Raw genomic sequence first — 24366 nt, 5'->3', positions numbered from 1 at the left:
TATAACAAGACAAAATCGCAAACGTGAACGCAATTTTCTTTCCTCACTCTTAACTAATTGAATCCTTTCATTGAACTACCAAATAAACTAACTGATACTGTCTTTCTGGCCAGACACGTGGCAGCACTTCTGCTATAATTTTGTTTGTATTTAACAAAATAAAAATGCAGATATATAAGTGTACACATTAGTTTTTGACTGCAAGTGAAAATTGTTTTCTTTACAAATAACTCTCACTTAACTAACACAGCCTAGACATGTTTACTCTCTGCCTTCATATTAAATAATTTTGGGTGTTTTAAAGAACCTATTTTAACATTGCTCTCAACAACAAACAAATCCTCTCTAATAAAAGCAACTTCAAGGGCCGAATTGTATTATATTTCTTCACATCAATATGTGCAAGTTTGAGACTCCTGCTCTAAAGAATATGTTTGCACTGTAATTTTAGCTGGAAATAAGAAACCTCTCTATGTTAACCAAGATTATAGAGTGGAATCTGAAATGAGAACACATAGTGTGCAGTATGAAAAGGGGCTGACAGTGAAACATACAATCTTAAAAAAAAAAAAAAAACATGTATCATCTGGCAACTTCTACAATACTTTTTCTTTGATTTTTTTGTAATCTTCCTGATTATTCCTGTAATAATAATAATAATAATAATAATAATAATAGATTGGATTTATATAGCGCTTTCAAGGCACCCAAAGCGCTTTACAATGCCACTATTCATTCACTCTCACATTCACACACTGGTGGAGGTAAGCTACGGTTGTAGCCACAGCTGCCCTGGGGCAGACTGACAGAAGCGAGGCTGCCATATCGCTGTAATAAAACAGCTGATAAATATAGGACAGACACTGTGCAATAGACAGAGAATTACAGTGTCAGGCCTTTTCCTTGCTTAATGAATGAAGTTGATTCAACACAGTCCTCTATATAAGGGATATGTTGAGGTTTGGTCAATTCAAAACCCTGTTGCACTTCCTGTACTAGGTATGCTTTAGAAAAGCTAAGCAAAATTATCTCCTTTTTGTCAAGTATTGATTATTATCCACCAGTGTTTTTAATTGTTTGTATTTTTAACATACAACTTTTTCTTTTCTTGGTATTTTTAGCCTATTTCGTTAGTGATTTTTATCTCTGGGTCCTGCTGTGTGCTTTAGAGCTTCGTGGTGGCAGCCTGTCTGCTCACTGGGATCAGTTGGGTTTCTTGTGGGATTGTGTGCAGTAGTATTAGAGTGTGATCTCTGAATTAGGGTGAGCGGTCATTTTATTAGTGCTTAAGACTGTGCCACAACCTCTGTCTGTGCCTCGTGTTTCTTAAGTGAATCCCTATAGGACCAGTGGAAGTGTTTAATTGATTTATATGTATCTGTATACCAATAAAGCTGCTTGTAACAATGTGTGTATTGGACATTTTTGACTGCAGTGCTTGTTCTGAATTTTAAAATTTTATTCAGTTTTAAAACCTGTCCTGTACCCAAATTGGGTAACAAAAATAACAGTTGAAATAAGGTATAAATTAACATTCGGCTTTAATTTTGTTGATACACGACTCTTATAATTATTTAATTCATTTATTTAATATCAACACACTTTAAAGAACAGTAATTATGCACTGGAAGTTTTATCCTACCACATATGTAAACCCCTGTTAACGAAATCAATTTAGTTAGAAAAGGAAGAAACATAGAAGTGAACAGACAAAGAAGAGGTGATGGGGTCAACACATGATCCAGTCGTGTGTTGACACAGGCGGAACAAATGTCAGTCCTTTTTTTTGTATTTTCTCTTTGTCACTGCAACCAGACTTTGCTTCCTTTGTTTATATAACTGTATTTATGCTCAACTTTCACAGTCAAACATATTCCACAACTCACATCTTTTTCTGAGAAAACAAAAGTCATATTATTACGTATTATTTTATAAAGAAAACACACCACTTTCCATATTAACTTATGTGAAAACATGTCAGCGCTTTTCTTCTGAATAAATTGACCGGAAGTTACTTTTTTTTAGACGGAAGGAAGCGGCAGACAAGTTAGATGTAGTTCTTGGCGTGTTTCGTATAATATTAGTAATACTATTGTAATCTGCGTGACAGTTTCACTAAACTCTCTGACTTTATTCCTGTCAGGATTTTTTTCAGCCCGTTGGTGGGCTTAGTAGTTTCCTCTTGCTCCGTGTAACCGCGACGTGATGGAAAGTTAACGTTAGCACTCGGAAAAATAACGGACTAGCTAGTTAGCTATCACCAGCTGTCCTAACACACATGACTGGAGAAACCGATTAACTGGTTATGACTGTGACTGTACTTAGTTCTATTTTTCTTCCGGGGAAATTTTGTTTTCTCGGTTAACATACATATTCTTTTAGCAGGTTTTTACCCCACCCCCACCATCATACGTGTTAACTTAGCAAGTGTGGCTAGCTGGGCTACCTGAAGAAAAACGCCGCTTTATGCGCGGAAGTGTTTGAACACCTATGGACTAGCTGTGTGCTGTCATAAAGCTGATATGGTTGATAGGCTAAAGCTGGTGAGTAAACCACACCTTTAACAGGGAGTGACAAACACTTGTAATCACGCTCATAGTCAACACGTCTACAGCTCGAGACTGTAGTGAAACTTAGGTCCATGCTTCCTTTGCTCTCGTACGCAGCTGCTGCCAAGTTAAGTCTCTGCCCGTGAAGATATCCGGTCCACCATGAAGACCCTCGGACCCAGAATCTCATTTTATGCGGGCTTTGTGGTGGGAACTTTTACGCTGTACGTGTTTCTGCGGCAGCTTTGGTTTGAGAAGACTCTGCCAATGCATCAAGTCACCACCTTGGCTAGAATTCAGGACTACCAGCAACAGCTCGAGGAGGAAAAGAAAATGTGGAAGAAAGAGGGGTCTGCACTTTTCAACCTCGAGCACCCTCATCACATAGGTATCACAGCATGTGCCTCTTTAATGCCTTAATTAAACACCAATCTGTGTGTTTCAGACTTTGAATCTTCTGATAAATTAATAATTTACGGTATTCAGCTTTGGACTTTGGTCAGCTACACTTACAGCATAAATGAAAACTTCCTTTTTAAATTTCACTTCTTCATTGTAGTCCCTTTTATACCATAGTAGTCTCACTTTCTGCTAGGCAAGTTTGTACATTATATGTATAGGTAGTGAAGCATAGAAAGCCATGGACTGCTTCAGTAGCTACAAATATAGGTAAAAACCTTTCAATGTTTTAAAGGGGTGAAATGTTTTGTCTTAAACCAGAACAATATTTTATCTTCAGGCCAAGTGAGGACGTGATTCTATTTATCTTCAGACTTTTAGGACATATGTTCTCAACAAAGAAAAGGGTTGAGTCTGGTTTATAAAACTTTATCTCTTGCACGTGACCACGAGCTACATAGTTATATCCTTGAAGATTGTACATATTCACTTACTTAGAGCACAGGTTCGGAGTCACCTTGTTGCCTTATTTAACTGAAATGTCTGCAGTAATCCATTTTTTATTTTTCAATATTTTTTATTTTGATTAACAAAAATGTGCTCTGTGTTTGACGATTAACAGAGCCAAGTTACATTTGTTTTAGATTGCAGCTGTTTTCGTTTATTGCAGCCATAACTCTCTCAAGTCTTGTTTATAACTGCTAAGTAGCCTTTCCTGTTATACCTGAGTACTTTCTGTATGATAGGAATCTATGTAAAACCCATGATGCAATAATGTAGTCAAAAGTGGGCTTTACGGGCAGCTGTGTGTTTACATTTCCAGGGACGTGCACGTCAGGACACAATCTAGGATTTCAAAGAGGTTTGTGGTTACAGTGTGCTTATGGCGTAGATTTAGCAAAGAAGTATAAATCCCTTATAACCAATCAAGATTTGAACATTACCAAGTGAGAACTGTGGACAAGAACAAACAAGAAATCAATAGTCATATAATCATGAGGATAAAGTGGAGATGATTGACTACACCCTCAGGAAGCTCAGCAGTCGCCAGGTCTTGACTGGAATCCACAAGGAAGAAGAAAGATGTGAAAGCTCAGGAACACAAAGCACAGGGAAACGAGTGTATTAGCATACATTGAAGGGAAGAGTCCAACTGTGTTAGTGAGAATTGGAAGCTGATTTCTGTAATCCAGGACAGGGGAACAAAAACCTCTCATGTCTCTGTAATTTGTTTAAGTCAGCAGATTTCTAGCAGACCGCTGATAAGTAGAACCATTTTAGTAACAGTTTCACTTAAGCTGTGAATAAAGGTGCATATCACCGTACTGAGTCATGAGTATTAGTTACTAGAGCTTTTTGTTCTCCCTGCAAAGACAAAAGTGAATACACACAGAATCACTCATAAGAGTGAAATGAAATATTCAAAGCATCCATGACACCTATTAAAGAAGATCACAGATAAAACTGGAAAGAAAGTTAAATAAATTTTTTGAATCTTTCAGACGAGAGGGTTTGATCACCTTACACTGCTTATCAGACCAATCAATTGTATAACACTTTTATAAAATAATATAGGTGCATAAATGCTGAAATGGATTCTTTTACCCGTTGGTAGGTGGTTGCCAAGCATTTCATAATATTCATGAATTTAATCGGGTTAATATGTGCAGTACCTGTGTACTATGCCAATTTTGGTTGCTCAAGTCCTGATTATGTTGGAGGATCTCACAGGCAGACAGATTTTGTATGCTATAGTAAAATGTTGCAGGGGTCCGTACACTTCATGGGGTGTTGTAGTGCATGAAAGCATGTTATTACCTGATTGATCCCCACTTTTCCAGTAATCTGGTATCTTATGTATGTGCAAATATACCTTTAGTACTCAGATTTGATGTGAAATTAAGGTGAAGTAATTCATTACTGGTAACTTGCCCAAACTGTTTATCTAAATAGCTGTTGCGCTGCACTGATCTGCGCTGCACTGATCTGCACTGCTTTTTTGTGACAGAATTATTACCAACCATAACTAGTCTCAGTATTTCCAAGTTGCCATCAGCAAATTAAATGTGAAATCTTGTCTTTTTTTCTGCATTGATTATTTGCGAACCTGGAAGCACAGTCAACAACAATAACATGTGAGCAAAACATCTTTCCATTAGTTTACCCTCCAGGACCATCAGTAGTTGTAGGAGGTTCCTGAAACAGTTGGACTTATCTTTGTTTCAGTCAGTGAAATGATAATAACGTCTCTGTGTCCTTACCAGGTGAGGATAGCCGCATGGCTGATGAATTGTACAAAAAGGTGCGTATTCTTTGCTGGGTGATGACTGGACCCAAAAACCTGGAGACGAAGACTCGACATGCGAAGTACACTTGGAGTCGCCATTGCAATATTGTTGTCTTCATGAGCTCTGTGGATGACCCCGACTTTCCCACAGTGGGATTAGGTACAAAGGAGGGTCGGGATCAGCTGTACTGGAAAACAATTCGGGCCTACCATTATGCTTATGAGCATTATGCAGATGAGGCAGATTGGTTCCTCAAGGCAGATGACGACACCTACGTCATAGTGGACAACCTGCGCTGGATTCTTGCAAACCACACTCCTGAGGAACCTATTTACTTCGGCAGACGATTCAAGCCCTACACTAAGCAGGGCTACATGAGTGGTGGTGCAGGCTACGTACTGAGCAAAGAGGCTTTGCGAAGATTTGTTGAAGGTTTTAAAAGCAAACAGTGTACTCATACTACCTCCGTAGAGGACCTGGCAATGGGGCAGTGCATGGAGAAAGTTGGGGTGCTGGCTGGAGACTCCAGAGACTCTTTTCATAGGGAGACATTTCACCCCTTTGTCCTTGAGCAGCACCTCACTGCCAAATTTCCAAAGAGCTTCTGGTATTGGAGCTACTGCTACTACCCCATCTCAGAGGCAAGTGTGGCAAACACCGTTGACATTGTGTTTACTCTTGACATCACTATTAAAGAGGTTTAAAGAAAGCTGAACACTATTAATATTTTAACTGAATTCTCACCTGCAAAATAAAATCCAATATTTGGATGCATTTCCACTTCACTCCATACTAGAACAATGTTTAAAGTGGACCTGTTATGCTTGTTGTTTTTTCTTTCTGGCATGCGTGCAAAGTGGTGGAAGCTAATATGGATTCTTTAATATTGAGGTTAGCATTATATGCTTAATCTCTATTAGCCAAACGCTGAAGCTTTGGACTGCACTCTCTTGCTTGTGAGGTGCAGCCAGTCTCAATAAAGTGAGCTTACTGGAAGAGCAGCTAATATAAGAGAGTGGTTGAACTAATTCAAAATTTTGTATCTTGCAAAGCTACTCTAGTAGAGTCCAAGAATAAAATCCGCAATAGATCCAGTTTTAACATTATATGTTTAACCAGACTAGCATTCTTTAATCAGTCATTAACTAGCACAGCTACACCTGGTTAAATCATAATCTGCATGAGCATCTTGAACATGATGCGTGTTACCAACATTGTCACTGTCAATTAGCATTTATACACATGGTGTTTAGACCCACAAAATGGTGATATCGCAACAAGACTGTGGGCTGGGTACTGCAGTTTTGTTACAGCCCTACTGTTTAACCAAACTGATGGAGTCTTGCATTCATTTCTGGATTTATCAAGCATGAATAAATAGTCTGACGCAAGACCATTAGTCTTCTTTTGTACTCCACCCATTCACATTGACATTTTCTCTTGTTTACAAAACAAACATTCCTCCATGTGTATTAATAACCATATCTTGTTTTTTTTTTCAGGGTCCTAACTGCTGCTCGGACATGTCAATATCTTTCCATTACGTGGATGCTGTAGGGATGTATTTAATGGAATATTACACTTATCACCTGCGTGCCTTTGGCTACAGATATCGCTATCAGCCTCCCACCCCACCTGGCTACAGTATAAATAAGTTTGAATCGTGGGATGCTGGGAAAAAAGACAAAAAGCTGGAACAAAAACTAGTCCATCCAGACCTATCCAGAACTGACAAGAGACAGAATGAAGATCCCCCTCCTGTAGATGGTAAAGATGGTCCTGCTGCTGCAGAGGGTAAATAACAGTAGGACTTTGTAGCAGTGTTGAGGGTACTGATCATTAGGATATGCGGTGGATTTGGGGTGTTGAGTGTTTGGGTATCCATTCTGATAATCAAAGTGAAGTATAAAAACTTTGTCCACTTAGACTGCTAGTGAACTTTGACAGCAAGACTGGGTGTTCCCCATGCTAAAAGGTGACCTGTGGCTCTGTATGTCAGTTTTGTCAGGTGTTTTCACAGATTGTTCCATAACAGGACTCACCTTTCTGTTGTTCTGAAAACAAAGTAAACCAGTATTTCCAGTGCATTTTTAAAAAAGTGACTTTTCTGTTCTTTCATGTCTTACCACAAAGTCCCAGTAAAACTTGTTCTAACACTCTTTAAGGCTTGCTGGAGTTGTTAGGCTTCAGTTCACACTTATAGCTACATGTGCCTGAAACCTGGTTTATGTCAGATCATATTGTTGTTTACGAGAGTTTGATGCCTCCCAAACACTAGCGTTTAGGATTGTGCTTAAAAGCCTTTTCACATAAAATACAAGGGTAGCATCTCTTTACTTTTTATTTTTGGTTGTTTTGTGTTTTGACAAGTTCCTTCTTTGAAGACATGTTTTAAACCAAGACGTTGCATAAGTCTAAAAGGTTTACTTAAGTGAAGTAGTTACAGTTAACTAATAATATTTATGTACCCATTAGTCTGCATCTCTTGGTAAACCAGACATCAGAATTGGTGAAAAACTGCTGTTTTCCTAAAAAGTAAATAGGCTAATCAAAGTGGATCTCCTATTTTTCAAAGTAACAGTGGAAAAAAAAAGGTTTTAAAAAAGTGATGAATAGGTCAATCTTTTATTCTCTATCAAATGAAATATTTTGTCCCATGGATGGTTATATATATATATATATATATATGTGTGTGTGTATATATGTGTGTATATATATGTATACACTCTCAAAATCTGGCAAAATAAATTTTTTTATCACACATTCAGCCTTAATTAAACAGTAACAGCTATTAAAAATGATCTCAGTTGCCAGATTATTAGGTAGACAAGAGCTGAAACAGAATCCATCCTGAAGTTTTCTCTGTTTAATTAACACATCCAGCTGTGCAATGTTCAAACTACACATAAAACATGTCTGAAATTAGTGTAGAAAGAATAATTTATTACATGTGTTCCTAGGTGTACCTAATAAACTGGCAACTGATTGTATTAATATTTGATATAACCGATATCATACGTTACTAAATGTATTTTAGGAAAATATTTTGATTGCATACTCCTCAATAGTGAGGTGACTGTTATGCTTTAAAAGGAATCTAAATTTCTACAATGCAGCCAAAGATTTCACACAAGACCACAGTGAAGACTGATGAGCCTTTTCAGCTGTTATATGTGATCGGGCTAATTGTGTGGCGCTTGTGGGTCTTTTTCTTTCTTTCTTTCTTTTGTTAAAGAGGACTTTGTTTAGTCAGCAAAGACTTTCTGGGAAGTCAGTTGGATGAAGAACAGGTTAGTCAAACTTCTTTTGTCTTCTCTGGAATGAAAAATGATCTTAATCAACCGACCCACAGCACATTGTTACCTTTCTGTGTAACGTGCTGCACACAGTTTCCTGCATTTTCCTACAGTGGAGTCATTAGCTTGTGCCTTGTAAATTGAGATTGTATGAGCCAGCCATTAGCTGCACACTTGACTTAGCACTGTGACATGAGCGTGAAGAGAGTGTTGATTCAGATGGCTGTTTTATTTTACTGAATCCATCTGTTGTAATGTGTTTGAGCTTCATTCAAGTCAGTGAATGTCTTTTTTGGTTTTTTAAGTTTGACAAAGGTGGTGTTATTTTGAAAGTCTTTGCCAGTCAGGCCTCATTTGAAGTTGGCACACTTTGCACATGTAAAAAATAAAATTAATAACAGCTCTTTTGCTAGTTTCTAACCAGACATTAAACCTGTGGTAGATGCAGTAATCACCAAAGGTGAGCTTAAATGCTGAAAGAAGAAGAAGGAATTTGGCACATATCTGCAGAGTGACTAAAGGTTTTCATGGAACGGTGGCCATTTTTTTTTCTTTTTCTTTTTATGACCACATTTTCTTCAAGGTTAAAAATGTATGAGGTTGATATTTTCAAATATAACTTTGTGTTTACACTTGGTTTCTGTAGTATGTGCACGAACACATGCATGTTCACCAGAGCATGGTTTAAAAAAAATGTTTTTTTCCTCTCATCTTTCTTTTGGCTGCTCACGTTCACATTTGATATCAGCCGCATCATTTCTAATGGTCCTTGACAATCTTCTCATTTCAGAGCTTTCTTAAAGGGAATGGTGTACAGTGCTATATTTATATTTGGAACGTATTTATATTGGAATAGAAATCTTAATTGAGTCGATACACTTCAGTGTGGCTATGAGTTCATTTTAATGTGTGAGCACACATGATATAATCAGTGTGCAGGATTGTTTTTAGTGAAATGGTAATTTAATCACTATAAATAAAAGCATATTTTATTTTATATCTTGATTTTGTTTACATGTATTTGCACAGAGCATTTTTCTCATCACAGCAGAGGAACATTAATGCAGGGTTACTATGACTGAATAATATTTGATGGGCGGATGGTCATTGTCCACAGTAGCCCTGAGGGTTTACAGCGCGATGGAAAAGCCGAAGTTTCACCATGAGGGTTCATGATACAAGTATGTGTCATGTGTCCATTAAACAAAGCGTTCCATCCTGAGGGGGGAAAAAAAAAAATCAAATGGAGTCAAAACATTTCCACAAAAGCGATACATAACTTTCTTTCTTGTATTTCTTTTTTCTCAAGTGAGCGGGTTTCTTACCTATGCCTTCCATCATCAGTGAAACCGCCTCCTCTTTTCTGCATACCTGTTTTCACGCAGACTAGTCATACCTGTTGCAAAGAAAAGTAAAGTGCCTTCAAGCTATCTACACTGACCAAGAAACACTGCTCACTGCTTCCTGGAACTAGATTTGTCACTTGCCATGGAATACCAGACTTGACAGATCCACACCTTTTCACAATCTCAGCCTGAGCTCTTGTGATAGGCGTGGAAAAAAAAAAAAAAAAAAATCAGGAGAGGCTGTAGAGAGTGTAATGCTGCCTCTTGATTGAGAGCGAGCAGTTGCTCCCAGCTCATCCATCAACAAGTGTGGTTTACTGTTACTGTTTTAACACCTATGCCTAACCATGTTGTTTTTGGAGTCTAAACCTAACTAACAAGTGCTTCCGAAGTTGCTTAAAAGTGACCTGAGATTTAAGAAAATGCATCTAATTCATTTATCAGCGCATCTTCCTTCTAGTGAGAACTGTTCTACTGATTCCAAAGGCACTCACTTGTTCTCCACCCCAACAGATCAGCAAGGCTGTGATCAGTGTCCCCTGCAAAAGAAAAATATTGCATTCAGTAAAGCACAATGATGAAAACTTGTTTAACACCAAATTCAGCTGCTTTTTATGTTAAAACAACTACAGGTTAAATGAGTTTCATTCTTAGGAAAAGTGGAGCAAAAATTCTTGGCATACTGTTTGTCAGAGCAGCATTTCTCCGTCCCATCAGACCCAGAAAGCTGTCATAACCGATGTCATCAAATCTCTTCAAATCACGGTCCGATCCAGCCTTGGGGGACAGGGAAAAAGAGTTACAGTGGGGCAAAAAAGTATTTAGTCAGCCACCGATTGTGCAAGTTCCCCCACCTCAAATGACGACAGAGGTCAGTAATTTGCACCAGAGGTACACTTCAACTGTGAGAGACAGAATGTGAAAAAAAAATCCATGAATCCACATGGTAGGATTTGTAAAGAATTTATTGGTAAATCAGGGTGGAAAATAAGTATTTGGTCAATAACAAAAATACAACTCAATACTTTGTAACATAACCTTTGTTGGCAATAACAGAGGTCAAACGTTTACTATAGGTCTTTACCAGGTTTGCACACACAGTAGCTGGTATTTTGGCCCATTCCTCCATGCAGATCTTCTTGAGAGCAGTGATGTTTTGGGGCTGTCGCCGAGCAACACGGACTTTCAACTCCCGCCACAGATTTTCTATGGGGTTGAGGTCTGGAGACTGGCTAGGCCATGATCTGATCTATGTATAAAATGTACCGGTGACGCATGAAGGGGCGTCAGTAAACAAACCCTGATGCTATAAAATATCTGTTCATGCTTTGATTAAGTCGAGGACTACTGGCTGTCTGCGTACAGAGTTGTCTTCCCACGCGTGTATTCATTAAAATCATTGTTTGACCAAAGACCTTCTGGACCATGGGTGGTGTGTACTCTCCTTCCTCAACTTTGAATCTTAACATTTGTTTCCATCCCCATGCTTCACAGTAGGTATGGTGTTCTTGGGATGCAACTCAGTATTCTTCTTGCTCCAAACACGACGAGTTGAGTTTATACCAAAAAGTTCTACTTTGGTTTCATCTGACCACATGACATTCTCCCAATCCTCTGCTGTATCATCCATGTGCTCTCTGGCAAACTTCAGACGGGCCTGGACATGCACTGGCTTCAGCAGCGGAACACGTCTGGCACTGCGGGATTTGATTCCCTGCCGTTGTAGTGTGTTACTGATGGTGACCTTTGTTACTTTGGTCCCAGCTCTCTGCAGGTCATTCACCAGGTCCCCCCGTGTGGTTCTGGGATCTTTGCTCACCGTTCTCATGATCATTTTGACCCCACGGGATGAGATCTTGCGTGGAGCCCCAGATCGAGGGAGATTATCAGTGGTCTTGTATGTCTTCCATTTTCTGATGATTGCTCCCACAGTTGGTTTTTCACACCAAGCTGCTTGCCTATTGTAGATTCACTCTTCCCAGTCTGGTGCAGGTCTACAATACTTTTCCTGGTGTCCTTCGAAAGCTCTTTGGTCTTGGCCATGGCGGAGTTTGGAGTCTGACTGTTTGAGGCTGTGGACAGGTGTCTTTTATACAGATGATGAGTTCAAACAGGTGCCATTCATACAGGTAACGAGTGGGGGACAGAAAAGCTTCTTACAGAAGACGTTACAGGTCTGTGAGAGCCAGAGATATTCCTTGTTTGAGGTGACCAAATACTTATTTTCCACCCTAATTTATGAATAAATTCTTTACAAATCCTACCATGTGAATTCATGGATTTTTTTTTCACATTCTGTCTCTCACAGTTGAAGTGTACCTCTGGTGCAAATTACTGACCTCTGTCATCATTTTAGGTGGGGAACTTGCACAATCGGTGGCTGACTAAATACTTTTTTGCCCCACTGTAGCCTTTTGCTCAGTGTTGTTATTTTTTCAACTTCTTATTTAATACGTTTGCTGAAGTGGCTGCGAAGTTCTGCATGGAAATGTGAGTGCATCTCATTTGACTTAGTCATACCTCTGTCAGTGGATTGTAGGCCTTTTCTTCACAACAGCACCTCACAGTCAGTAAAATGAAGATACTCAATGCAACCAGTGAAAAATGTGTTTCCTCCATCACTTCACTGAACTGTGAATCACTGGATTAAAGGTAAAAAGAAAAACAAAAGACATAAGTAAGCTACAAGTGAATTTACACATTAGGGAATCAGATGGGAGGCGTCTCCATGTATCTGTGGTTAAGGTGTTCTTTGTTCTCTGTTGAACTGTCCTCCACAACACTTAGCGATCTGTTGTGTAACTTCAGTTTACAACGATGCAGCAAAGCTGTTTGAGTATAGTTAAATACTGCTTCTTTAAGGCACCAGTTTATCTTAGTGGTACTCATCTGCCTTGTGCAGAACTGTGGCATTCATTTTCATATAGTTGTATGAATGATGCATATCAAATTATTGTTGACCCCAGAGTGTCTTAAAATATGAGTTTTTGAGTATTTGGTTTAAAGCACATCTATTTTTGCATTTGGCTCAAATATAAACATTTAATATGTAGCAGCCTAAGCCTATTGCTACATAACTTAGGATGGATTTAGGGTCACCTGATACAGCCCTAACTATAAGATTTATCCAAAAGGAAAGTTTTAAGCCTAATCTTAAAAGCAGAGAGGGTGTCTGTATCCTGAATACAAATTGGAAGCTGGTTCCACTGAAGAGAGGCCTAAAAATGGAAGGCTCTGCCTCCAATTCTACTTCAGAACACTCTAGGAACCACAAGTAAGCCAGCAGTCTGAGAGTGAAGAGCTTGATTCAAAGTGACATGGTACTGTGAGGTCTTAATGAGGCCTGATTATTCAAGACGTTACATATAAGGAGAAGGATTAAACATTCAATTCAGGATTTCACTGGGAATCAAGCATATATTTATTAGTTTCAGATGTAGCCATTCTTGTATTTTGCTTGTTTACATTATTGTATTTTGCACAACTCTGTTGCTTGTGAAGCTCGCACACAAGAATTTCACTCACATGTACTGTACCAATGTACCTGCACATGTGATGTGACAATAAAAGTGATTTGATTTGATTTGATTTGAGAAGCTAGTATAGGAGAAATATGCTCTTCCTTTCTAGTCCCTATCAGTACTCTTGCTGCAGCATTTTGGATCCACTGAAGGCTTTTCAGGGAGTTTTTAGACATCCTGATAATGATGAATTACAGTAGTCCAGTCTCGAAGTAACAAATGCAGGAACTAGTTTTTTTCAGTATCACTCTGGGACAGGATGTTGCCATCCAGAATAAGCATCTGGCTGGATGTCAGATTTTTATGGCTGAGTGCAATAACCTCAGTTTGATTTGAATATAGAAGCAGGAAATCAGATATCATCCAGGTCTTTATGTCTTTAAAGACACTCATGCAGTTTAACTAACTGGTGTGTGTCATCTTGGTTCATGGATAGATAAAACGTGGTTTTAGATGCATAGCAAATATCTGCCCACTGATTAGCCTTAAATATTATGTCAGAGTCTCTAAAGGCCTAATACTGGTTTGGTAAAGCTTCAATTTGCCTCTGTGGCATCACCATCATTATATAAAGTCCATTAACTTTCGTGTGAATTATGTAATCTATTAATCTATTCTGCTGTCCATGACCACAGCCATTTCTTCATAAAATAATTCACTTGTTCCCTTTTATTGTGCTTCAAATGACTTTGTAGATCTCGTGCTGTTAACAGCAAGACATTCTTCCAGAATTTCATGAGCATTCCTCTTGAATTTTGTATGTTACAGCTGAAACCCAAGCTTACAGTGAACTTTCTCTAGTGTGTTCATAACAGAATACAGAGTAAACACTACTGTTTCAGTGCTTCCTCTAACACCTTTTGAACTAATAACCACGTCAGCTGGATATGGACAATACACAACATTGTCTATTGTCTGCCTAGGCTCAGGGCAGACCAATGACTGGCTGGAGAGATCATATTTCTCAGATGGCTTAAGACTCTCTGCTCGAACTGCTGCCCACGCAACACAAACCCAGATAAGTGATAGGAGGATGGCATTGTCTATTGTCAATCTCTGTCAAATAAACGTCAAATACTTGTCTATTAGCCAACATGAGCAGTTCCTATTTTATTGTTTACATTTTTTTCTCTCTTTTCAGAAGTCTAAGGAGGAGCTTAACCTTTGAAACATTATGCTGTTCATAAAAACTTGAAAGGTGCTTATTGACTGAGAAAACACCATGTAGATGAAGTATTGTGCCACACCTCTTAATCTTTGAATTCAGTTGTATTCAAAGACGAAAGTCAAATACGTAGCCACGCAGTCCACCTTTACAAATATTTATGAAGGAATGGGTGAGTGCCACTGTTAGCACTCACTCCCGCAGTCCAGCGACATGGAATTACTGGTAATTCTATATGCCTGTAGGTATGAGTGCAAATAGTTGTCTGGCTCTTTGTGTTAGCTCTTTGTGATAGTCTGCAGCCTATCCCAGCTGCAACCAAGTTGCGATGACGAGTCGCTGAGTCCTGAGGTGGAAAAAGGTGAGCTGAAAGGCTACAAACTTCTTCTGGCATCAACACAAAAACTGTGCTAGGAGCTTCATGGCATGGATTTCAATGTCTGAGCAGCTCCTGCAGCTGTGATGTGTAGGTATGCCATATTTTGTGCATATAGTATGACAATTATTTTTATTTGCTATCACTCCATTGCTTTTTACCTATACTTATATTTATCTATTCTCACCTCATCCCATCTCAACTGGCTGCTAGAAATATGAATAATTAAGGAATAATATAGCAAGTTTTAAATAATCAGATAACTATAGTGCATCAAGTGATACATTTTGACCTAATTGCTTATGATTTAAGTCAAAATGGAATAAAATAGCCATGGAGTATTGTGTTATCACATAATCCCACATTATAATTTAATTCATGCAGTCAGCCATGTAAAGACTCATGTAACGAACCAAAAGTGTAAAAAATCTTACCCTGAGCTGATCTTTATGTATAAACCAACAATCACTCCAGCTTTTCCCTTCGCATCAGAGCAGCGCCATGTCACGTTGAAGCCTGTCTTTTAAGACAGCAGGATTTCTCTTTCTCAAATTTTATATAGCTTGAGTTAATTTTTAATCTGATTAGCACTCCACCCACCACCCAAAACTCTGTCCCACCCTAGCACATGTATACACATAATTTGTTGTAACTGCCTCATTAGATGTTCCTCATTGAAAAAATGATATTTTTTTCCCATTAAGACATAAAAGAAACAGGCAAAAAATCTACACAAATCTAACAATAAAGCTAAATGTTTCATCCTCATGTGGATAAAACTTTGGCTTAAACATTAAAAGAAAAAAAAAGAAAGTAATGGAGCTTATTTGTATGCTGAATTGTGTACAGACCTTTGTCCATTCCTTATTTAATGCAAGAGACATTAAAAGAAAATGTTTAATGTGGTATATAATAGCTTTGTGACATGGTGCATCATCCAGCTGGAAGCAGCCATCGGAAAATGAATCATACTTTTTAATCTATTCATTATGTGGAATAGGTTTTGCTCGATTATCTTGTTAGAATTACTCTTCTGTATCTCTCACATGAAATCTCTTTGTCACTGAAATGCATGCTCTTTAAGAAAACGAAACACAGTGTCAGATGGCTTACAGTAACATGTTTGAAGCTTTAGTTTACGTTTGTGGTCAGGGTGTGAACTAACGTTTTAGGGCGTTGTAGCTTGCAGATATTTGTTGCCTGTTACTCTTAGGATGACTTGTGTTACAGTGACAGACATTCACAAGAGCAAATTTAAAGATGCGTGTGTTTTTAATTATTTAGCATCGCTGCTCCCTTTAATGTAATGAGTGACATCACCACATTAAATGTGAACATATATGAGCATGTAGTGTTTGCCACAAGACATTATGAAACTTGTTCATTCCAAAGTAAGTGCCATAAAGTTTTAACTATTATCTCCTGTCAAACATGTCAGTCAGCCTTCCTGTTTGTCAAACACTACAGTTTATTTGCTCCACAGAGTTCCACAGAATTGGTTGCTCGTTGCTAGGAAAAACTATTTGCATTAGACATTTTCCCTTGGCAGTTTTGTTTACCATATGCCACAAAACACAACGTATGTTGTCATTGCTATGAAAATCAAACCCAGCTTTAGCTATCCTTGCAGCCAGATGACACATGCAAAATTTAAGCTATTACTTATTAGACATAATGACTGGGATGACCACTAAATTCAGACAAAACTGAGGTTATTGTAAAAATCCTAGAAACATGGTGTCTAACCAGGTGGACTTGTTTTTGACCAGGATATCTTCTTCAGTGTGCACATTAGACAAATATACATATATATATTCTTGCATTTGTGCAGAATCTCTAAAATTAGAGTAAATAATCAAACCCCGTCTCATCCTAAAGACCTCATAGTAATCCAATAGAGCACTTCGCTCTCAGACTGCTGGCTTATTTGTGGTTCGTAAGGTATTTAAAAGTTGAATGGGAAGCAGAGCCATCAGCATTTAGTTCCTTCTGTGAAACCAGTTCTCTCTGTGAGTTTGTAATTGGGAGACAGACACCCTCTGCTTTTAAGATTGTTCTTACAATTTTTTTTTTTTTGATAAATCTTATAGTTAGGACTGGATAAGTTGACCCTCAATCCACTCTTAGTTACACTGCAACAGGCCTATGCTGCTGGTGACTTCCCATGATGCAATGGTTCTTCTTCAGTCACCTTTTTTTTACTCACTATGTGTTCTCTCTAGATTCACTCTCTAGATTTTAATTATTACTTATTATTAATCTCTGTCTTTCACCTGTCTCCCACCCCTCACCCCCAACTGGTCGCAGCAGATGGCCTCCCTGAGCCTGGTTCTGCTGGAGGCTTCTTCCTGTTAAAAGGAAGTTTTTTCTTCCCACTGTTGCTGAGCGCTTACTCATAAGGCGTTGTCTGATTGCTGGGGTTTTCTCTGCATTATTGTAAGTACATTGAGGCGATTGTTGTCGTGATTAGGTCAGATTATAAATTAAACTGAACTGAATTAAATTACAGTGCCAACAGCTCATCAGTGGCTTGATGAGACAGAAGAAACACCCCTACAGACTCATCACATGCAGAACAATTGGTTTCGTTTTCTTTTTGTTTTAATTTTAAATGGAAAATATTTTTAACACTTTTATTCAATTTGTCGGTGGTTAATTTGATAAATTGATAATGCTTTATTGATAGCTTTATTTATTTTCAAATGACTCTAGCAGTTAGCAGTAGGCATCACCCAGCTAACTCTGTCCATAGTTGCTGAAACCTGGTATTAGCATCTCTTAAACTTGATCTAGAATGTTAACGCTTTCATTTTGTACAGAACATGAAATGCATGGAGAACAATTCATCTTTCGCTGAAGGACTTTGTCATTCAGACACAAATAAAAGTTCTGAGCTTTTCTATTTCTTTCTTCTTCTTTTTTTAACCTCAGTTACTTTGAATTCAGTTTTGCCATAGGCAAAAATATTCTATTGCAACAATAAATCTAAATGTTTAAAGTCTTTCTAACTACACAAAAACAAATGCTCATTAGTATCACGGTATCATGGCTGCAGTCGTGCTCAGTCATACATTGCACAAACAAAGTGAAGCAGGCACTTAAAAAACCTGTGGTTCAAAACCTGTTGATGTAAATAAAGTGCTCCACTTATATGAAAAAGCTTCTGAGGATTTTTTATTGGACCCTAGGGTCTTAATCATATCCATATGTGTCATTTCCACTGAATTCCTTGCAGAAATTACTGTGTAAGCAATCAGTCCTCTAATTAGACATTTTATATAATTTATCAACCACATTAAATAGGACCGCTTTCCTGTGTCCGGGCAAGAGCGTCATATATTTGTGTTGTACACTCATCGGTCACTTCATTAAGAAATCTTGCTGCTATCTTGATTGAGCTCCTTTTTCTTTTAGAACTGCACTAATTCTTCATGGCACAGATTCAACAAAGTTTTTAAAACTTTGATTCATACTGACACGACAGCATCACACAGTTGCTCCATATTCATCATCTGCACATCCACGATGACACTCTCCCCTTCTACCACATCCCTAATCTGTTCTGTTGGGATGTAAATAGTCAGCAACTAATACTAATATTTAAAAAATAGGTGAAACATTCAGGTGGTTCATATTTCTTGCGTCAGATGTAAAAAAAAAACAAAAAACAGACAGCGTTCTTTTCAGAACATTTTGCTCGAATCATTAAGTCTGTGAAGGTTCTCAGTCATCCAGGTCATCGTAGTCAAAGGAGCTTGCAAAGAAAAGCGTCTGGACTTCTTTAAGTTGCTTGAAGACGTTTCACCTCTCATCCGGTCAAACCAGATTTAAACCCAGTGGGAGAGGTGAAAACATCTTCAAGCAACTTGAAGAAGCAGAAGTTTTATTTATATTGACATCTGCTCCCATGAAAAAGAAAATATTTCCAACATCGCCCCCTAGTGCCAAGAAATCCTCCTATCACACATTATGCCAGGCATTTCATTAGGTACACTTTGCTACTATTGAGTTGAACCCACTTTTACCCCCAGAACTGCCTTAATTCTCATGCCATTGAGTCAACATGGTGCTGGATACATTCCTCAGAGATTTTTGTCCATTTTTACATAGTTGCATGACAGCATCACACATGCTTCAAATTTGTTGGCTGCACATCCATGATGTGAATCTCCCGTTCACCCACATTTCAAAGGTTTTCTGTCAGATTGAGTTATGGTGGCTGTGGAGGCTGTTTGAATAGGGGGAACTCATTAACATCTTCAAGAAACCAGTGTGAGAGGATCTGAGCTTTGTGTGTTATCCTGCTGAAAGCAGCCATTGTAAGATGGGTAGTCAATACAGTGATCATAAAGGGATCCAAAGTGGTATGCTATGAAATATTTTCACACCATTAGCTGACATATATGGTGTCTTCTGCAGTTGTAGCGCATCTTCTTTAAAGATGTGATGTCCTGTGTGCACAGAGATGCTTTTCTACATATCTTGGTTATGATGAGTAATTGTTTGAGTTACTGCTGCCTTCCAATCAGCTTGAAGTGGCCTGCCCATTTTTCTCTGACCTCTGCTCATTTTCTAAACCCTAGAGATGGATGTGTAGTAAAATCTCAGCAAATGCACAGTTTCTGAAATACTCAGACCAGCTAGTGTGGCACCATCAACCCACTACATTCAAAGTCATGTTTCATCCTTATGCTGATGCTTAGCAGAGCTTCAGCAGGTCTTCTTGACCTAATAAAGTGGCCAGTGAGTGCATATATTTAAGAAACTATTGCTGGTTAACATAAATGGGCCAAAACAATCTGCTCATGTGATATGATTGATTATCGTCTAATTGGAAGCAGCTCTGAATTTTATGTGTCTGTGCAGAGCGTTATATTACTGAATTACCAGACATGCAAGAATGACAACAGGACTTGTGAACACATGAAATGACTGATTAACTTTTATTTATTTATGGTTTTTTTTACATTTTTTTATGGTAGTTGGACAATTTGGTTCTGAATGATCTTATTTATTTGTAGGACACTCATTGACATACATGGAAATTTAAAACTTTAACTCTAGAGTGTTATCGGAACCTACAAGGAACCTATTACTACTGGAAACTATAAGTGTGGGAGAACATAGGGATGAAAAACCTAGTTTTCCAAATTCTGGAAGAGCACTGAACAAGTCTGACATGCTTCAGTCCACTACTGACTGGTTAAATGCAATAATATCACTCTCTGTCACATAACCTGAATTTGCTGAATAAGTGGGAGAAATCCATGTGGAACCTCCGAGTGAGTCCCGGGGAGGCCAGTTTTGATGTCTATTTAAGTTACCGAATACGGTTCCTCACCAAATATGGGTTATTCCTGTTATTTGAGAGTTCTGCAGGATTCTAACAGGGTAAAGCTATTTTTGTGTAAGGGTAAAATCGGTGTGTAAAGAACAAAAGAAAGAGAGTAGCCATAATGAGTGAGTGGTATAGGATCAGGAGAAGAAGTTAAGTTCTTTGGATAAGAAGTTCTTTTGTGCTTAATGCCGGTCCAAGAGCAACAACAAACAGGATATGTGCTTATTTTTGAAAATGTTTCACGCCTCAAATCAGTCAAAAAAACAAACAAACAAACAAAAAACAAGCAGGCATTGCAATTCATTAGATTGTAATTTTAAAAATGTAATAAAGGTAACGACTTAAATGCGTCATCACAATGACTCTGATAAAGTCACATTTCTAAAAGACACTGATGCTCCAGGTCAAAACTGCACTATTCTGGGTGCAAGATGGACTTTTACCAGCGTTATATTGTGTGTCAACAGAGCTTCAGGGCAAAAAAAAAAGAAGAAAAAGAAAAAGTATGTTTGTAAATGGAGCAGTGTGTAATGCATTAGGATGTAAAATAATGGCACAAGGAAAAGAAACGCACACACAGCACACAGAGTTTTATGTGGGCTTTTGTGATGGGTCTTTACCTTAAATACCCCCCCCCCCCCCCCCCCCCTCCCCTTCACTTGGTTCTGTAAGAGATAAATTCGCTAATGGCACGAGGGGAGATTTCTTTCAAGTATTTGGGTCAAAAACAAAACCTGGCGACTGTGTGAGAGGGAACAGGGGGAGCAGAGGGACTAGGTGGGGGGCGGGGAGAATGAGAGGATGGCAGGGCAGACAAACAAAACTGCTTTAGAACACATGGACTTTCCCCCACGTGAATCAATATTCAAGCCCTGATCTCCCTGTTGAGCAATGAGGCCAAAGAGAAGAGGGAGTTGAAAGACGGATGATACAGAGGGAGGGCTGTGGAATGTCATGTGTAAAGAAAGAGATTCTCATTGGAGGCAAAGGGAGAGAAGATCACTATGTACGTTTGGAGAAAAGGGAAAAAGGGGAATACAAAAAGCATCCTACATGGTGAAGCCATCTTGGTCAGACGCTCAGGACTTCATGAGCAACACTAATTATTAATAAGGTAGGTGTACGATAAACATATGGAACAGGATGTTTTTGTTGTTTTTGAGAACAAAACAGGACATGAGCAATTGCTTCAGCTCCAAGTGAGAGGCCAGTTTCAGGACGTGTTGCTCTTTCTTGCTTTGCTAAACAAAATCATTTTTTTACTGCTTTTGCTTTTTTTTGGGGTTTAATTTCACTTTAGATGTAGAATAGATTTGTTAATAGCATTTTTTTTTTGTTAAAGTTACAGTGCGATTAACTCTTTTTTTTACAAACAGCATTTTTGTTCTGGATTTAAAGGTTAAATGTTCTACTAAGGTTATTTTCCTGCACAGCGTACCTTTGCAAATGCATAAACACCATTAAGTCAATATTTGCTTAGTGCCTGCAGCAAAGGATTTAACACCACAAGAATAACACTGCACGGCAGCTAAAAAATTATGAACTCATCTATAAGACAAAGTGGTTTACATTTACTGTGATGACAAACTAACCAAATAATCCAGGTCTTTGATTGCACTATTTACTCAGCACATACAATAATAACCCTAATGTTTTTTTTCCCTTGTTTTTACTATTCCGATTTAGTGTAGTGGCTTTGGAAAAGTGTTCTTTTAAAGCAGGATGATGTCCTCCAAGCTGAAGTGGCTGATTGTGATCCAGCTCCTGCTGAATGAACAGGCCTTGTGCAGGGTCCCACCTCCTTTGGTGCAAAAGAGCACTCTGCTTCCAGGAAGTGACACCCATGAAGCTGTAGAGGAGGTGTCCAAACAGAATCTGGACTCTCTCCTGGGATCTCAAGTTCAGTCTGGTCTCTTACCTGAGGAAAAATCTAAAAGAATCCGATCTGCCCAACGAATGACATCGGTCCTTGGGGCGAAGCTTCAGGAGCAGATTCAAGCTCATTTACATATTCAGGGGAACATCAGCTGTGAGGAGCTGCTGTCAGCCAGCGCTGTGGATGACTCGCTGTCCTCCATGTTTCCACAGGAGCTGTTGGGTCTCTCTTTGGTGCCTGTGTTGGTGGTGGCAGGGTGCCCAAAGGAAGCACAGACCCTGTTGCTGAAGCTGTATGATCTGCTGGGAGTGGCTGATACAGAGGAGCTCCTGATGGAGGTAGAAGGCCTAATAGAGCGAAGGATGAGTAAATCAGCAGCTGCACCAACACCCACATCAGCATCATTGCCTTCAGGGAGAGATCAAACTCAGCGACACATAAAAGCTGTGATGTTTAACATTGAGCAGCTGGCATTCGTGGGAGAAGGCAACACTATTCAGGAGGGGCACTGCGAGGGTTGGAGTCGAGTAAATGGGACCGTGCTGATAGGAAACGCTGTGGAGGGAGGCACAGGTGGACTGGAGGATGCTGTGAGCAGCTGTGAAAGCCTGGGATTCCTGTGTGCTGGTGTGACCAGCAGTGGGCGTCACACACCCGGGATGTACCAGGCAGTGTGGAAAAAAGGTAGTCGCATATTGCCATCTGAATCCACAGAATCTGAGACCTGGATCCATCAGTGCAGCGCCACAGCAGCAACTGGTCACCGGTGGAAGCGCAGCACCCAGAGGAACTGCATCAACAAAAGCGAGCAGCGCGTGTACAGTGTAATGGAGTGGATCCCTGGAGTCAGCACACTCTATAACCTTGGCACAGCTGTGTATTACGCCTCAGTCAACTGTTCTGAAACAGCCAAGGAGAGAGCCATCCTGAGCGCCGTTGACCTCGGAACAGATGCCCTCATGGTCGCCACGGGTGGGACTGCTGGGGTAGCAGGCTATGCTCTGGGTGCAGGGGTGAAGACCGGAGTGAAAGCTGGGGTCAAGTATCTGCTCAACTCCATGAAGGAGGAAGATGACATGCTGGTGAACCAGTTCAGCGTGGAGGAGGGTGTCATCACCATAGACTGAAGAATCAATGAATCACCCTCTTAAACTCTGGCAATAAATACTGACATAGCTACATGTGTAAAGATAGAGGATCAATAATTGATAGCTTACCTGTTTGCATAGTAACTATTAGTGATAATTTGCAGTGCAATTTTTCTTTTCTTTTTTTGTAAGTGTGTACACAACGAAAGAATATTATTAAGACAGATTCCAAATTGTCTGCATATATAAAATAATAAAAGAGACAATGTAAGCTAACGATGAAATAAAAGTCATTCCACAGAGTGAAAAATGTCCACATGAGCTGAAAACAGATCCAATAATTTATATCCTCAGAAAGTAAGCTTTAAGCCATTGCTTAGAAATAATATTTTAAGTATATACTTTATAAAGTAGTTTACTAGTTAATCGTATTAGGCAGCAACACTGATGACTGGTCTCAGGAAACAAAACCTTCAGTCCCTCAACACTTTGATTTTGCCCGTCTCTGTTTATCATCTTTTTTATTTTTAATTTGTCTCTTCCTTCAGCTGAAACCTACAGTCAGGTTGTCAGGTCGCAGTCATATTCTCAGCTCGGATTTAATTGCAGGGACACTAGCCTCATGATAAAATATTGTTGCTGTATATGTTTTCCTGTAAATGTTATTAAATTTTACATTAAATTGGTGGCAGTGTATAATGTTATCAGATTGTTTTTTGTGCTGAAAATATTTAATGTGCACGCTCGTGTTGAACTGCAGTACATACCTAACACAGTCTTAATCATGGGAATTTAAACTGTGTATGTACTTCAGCTGACGCTAAGTGATGCTTTAAAGAATATTTACATAATACTTTAAAAAGAAGAAAATAAGTGGCATGGGGTTTGGCACTTATAAGGCGCCTTCAAACTCAATTTAAGCAATCAAAATGCTTCATACTGTAAATTTGAGTCAGCTGATCACACACACATGTGCGCGCACACACACACACACACACATATTTGTACAAGGCTTTTTGCAATACCTAAGGACTTTTACCTAACATTCACACTCCAACAGATAACACAAACTGGCCATAAGTGCAGATGTGTTAGTGTGTGATTGTGATGTATTTTATTATCTT

General features: G+C 38.9%; 3 protein-coding genes across 4 annotated transcripts; 2 read left to right on the top strand and 1 right to left on the bottom strand.

Annotated features, from left to right (window-relative positions):
• The first annotated feature begins 2012 nt into the window (after positions 1-2012).
• Positions 2013-9529, top strand: c1galt1lb (core 1 synthase, glycoprotein-N-acetylgalactosamine 3-beta-galactosyltransferase 1, like b). 2 transcript variants are annotated; one of them, XM_086292234.1, is made up of 4 exons: positions 2013-2543; positions 2667-2937; positions 5213-5877; positions 6739-9529. In XM_086292234.1, exons 2-4 carry the CDS (start codon positions 2712-2714, stop codon positions 7036-7038), a joined length of 1191 nt encoding a protein of 396 aa, XP_086148360.1. In that variant the 5' UTR covers positions 2013-2543; positions 2667-2711; the 3' UTR covers positions 7039-9529. The 2 variants fall into 2 exon arrangements, with proteins under 2 accessions (XP_086148360.1, XP_086148359.1); XM_086292233.1 differs by having other exon boundaries at positions 2013-2937.
• tac3b (tachykinin precursor 3b) lies at positions 9339-15450 on the bottom strand. The gene is made up of 6 exons (XM_086292235.1): positions 15375-15450; positions 12399-12519; positions 10562-10655; positions 10373-10417; positions 9858-9928; positions 9339-9750 (listed from the first exon to the last, which is right to left on the bottom strand). Exons 2-5 carry the CDS (start codon positions 12495-12497, stop codon positions 9873-9875), a joined length of 294 nt encoding a protein of 97 aa, XP_086148361.1. The 5' UTR covers positions 12498-12519; positions 15375-15450; the 3' UTR covers positions 9339-9750; positions 9858-9872.
• A 5745-nt stretch (positions 15451-21195) lies between these two features.
• On the top strand, positions 21196-23941 carry apof (apolipoprotein F). The gene is made up of 2 exons (XM_086292232.1): positions 21196-21392; positions 21965-23941. Exon 2 carries the CDS (start codon positions 22001-22003, stop codon positions 23279-23281), a length of 1281 nt encoding a protein of 426 aa, XP_086148358.1. The 5' UTR covers positions 21196-21392; positions 21965-22000; the 3' UTR covers positions 23282-23941.
• Positions 23942-24366: the final 425 nt, after the last annotated feature.

The sequence above is a fragment of the Aulonocara sp. 'chitande type north' Nkhata Bay genome, linkage group LG5 (genome assembly GCF_057382095.1).
Source record: "Aulonocara sp. 'chitande type north' Nkhata Bay isolate Kocher_YH1m ecotype deep benthic linkage group LG5, A_spYH_male_GT1.1, whole genome shotgun sequence".
Classification (NCBI taxonomy): domain Eukaryota; kingdom Metazoa; phylum Chordata; class Actinopteri; order Cichliformes; family Cichlidae; genus Aulonocara; species Aulonocara sp. 'chitande type north' Nkhata Bay.
Note: the sequence above shows the minus strand (reverse complement) of the source record. Positions and strands in the feature narration are given on the sequence as shown.

Excerpts from the sequence above, each read along its gene's own strand:
- apof (XM_086292232.1), top strand. The coding sequence starts at position 22,001 with ATGATGTCCTCCAAGCTGAAGTGGCTGATTGTGATCCAGCTCCTGCTG.
- c1galt1lb (XM_086292234.1), top strand. The coding sequence starts at position 2,712 with ATGAAGACCCTCGGACCCAGAATCTCATTTTATGCGGGCTTTGTGGTG. Across the intron at positions 2,938-5,212 it reads CGAGCACCCTCATCACATAG|GTGAGGATAGCCGCATGGCT; the intron begins GTATCACAGCAT and ends TGTCCTTACCAG. Across the intron at positions 5,878-6,738 it reads GCTACTACCCCATCTCAGAG|GGTCCTAACTGCTGCTCGGA; the intron begins GCAAGTGTGGCA and ends TTTTTTTTTCAG.
- tac3b (XM_086292235.1), bottom strand. The coding sequence starts at position 12,497 with ATGGAGGAAACACATTTTTCACTGGTTGCATTGAGTATCTTCATTTTA. Across the intron at positions 10,418-10,561 it reads AAATGCTGCTCTGACAAACA|GGGACACTGATCACAGCCTT; the intron begins GTATGCCAAGAA and ends TTTCTTTTGCAG. Across the intron at positions 9,929-10,372 it reads TCTGTTGGGGTGGAGAACAA|GTATGACTAGTCTGCGTGAA; the intron begins GTGAGTGCCTTT and ends TCTTTGCAACAG.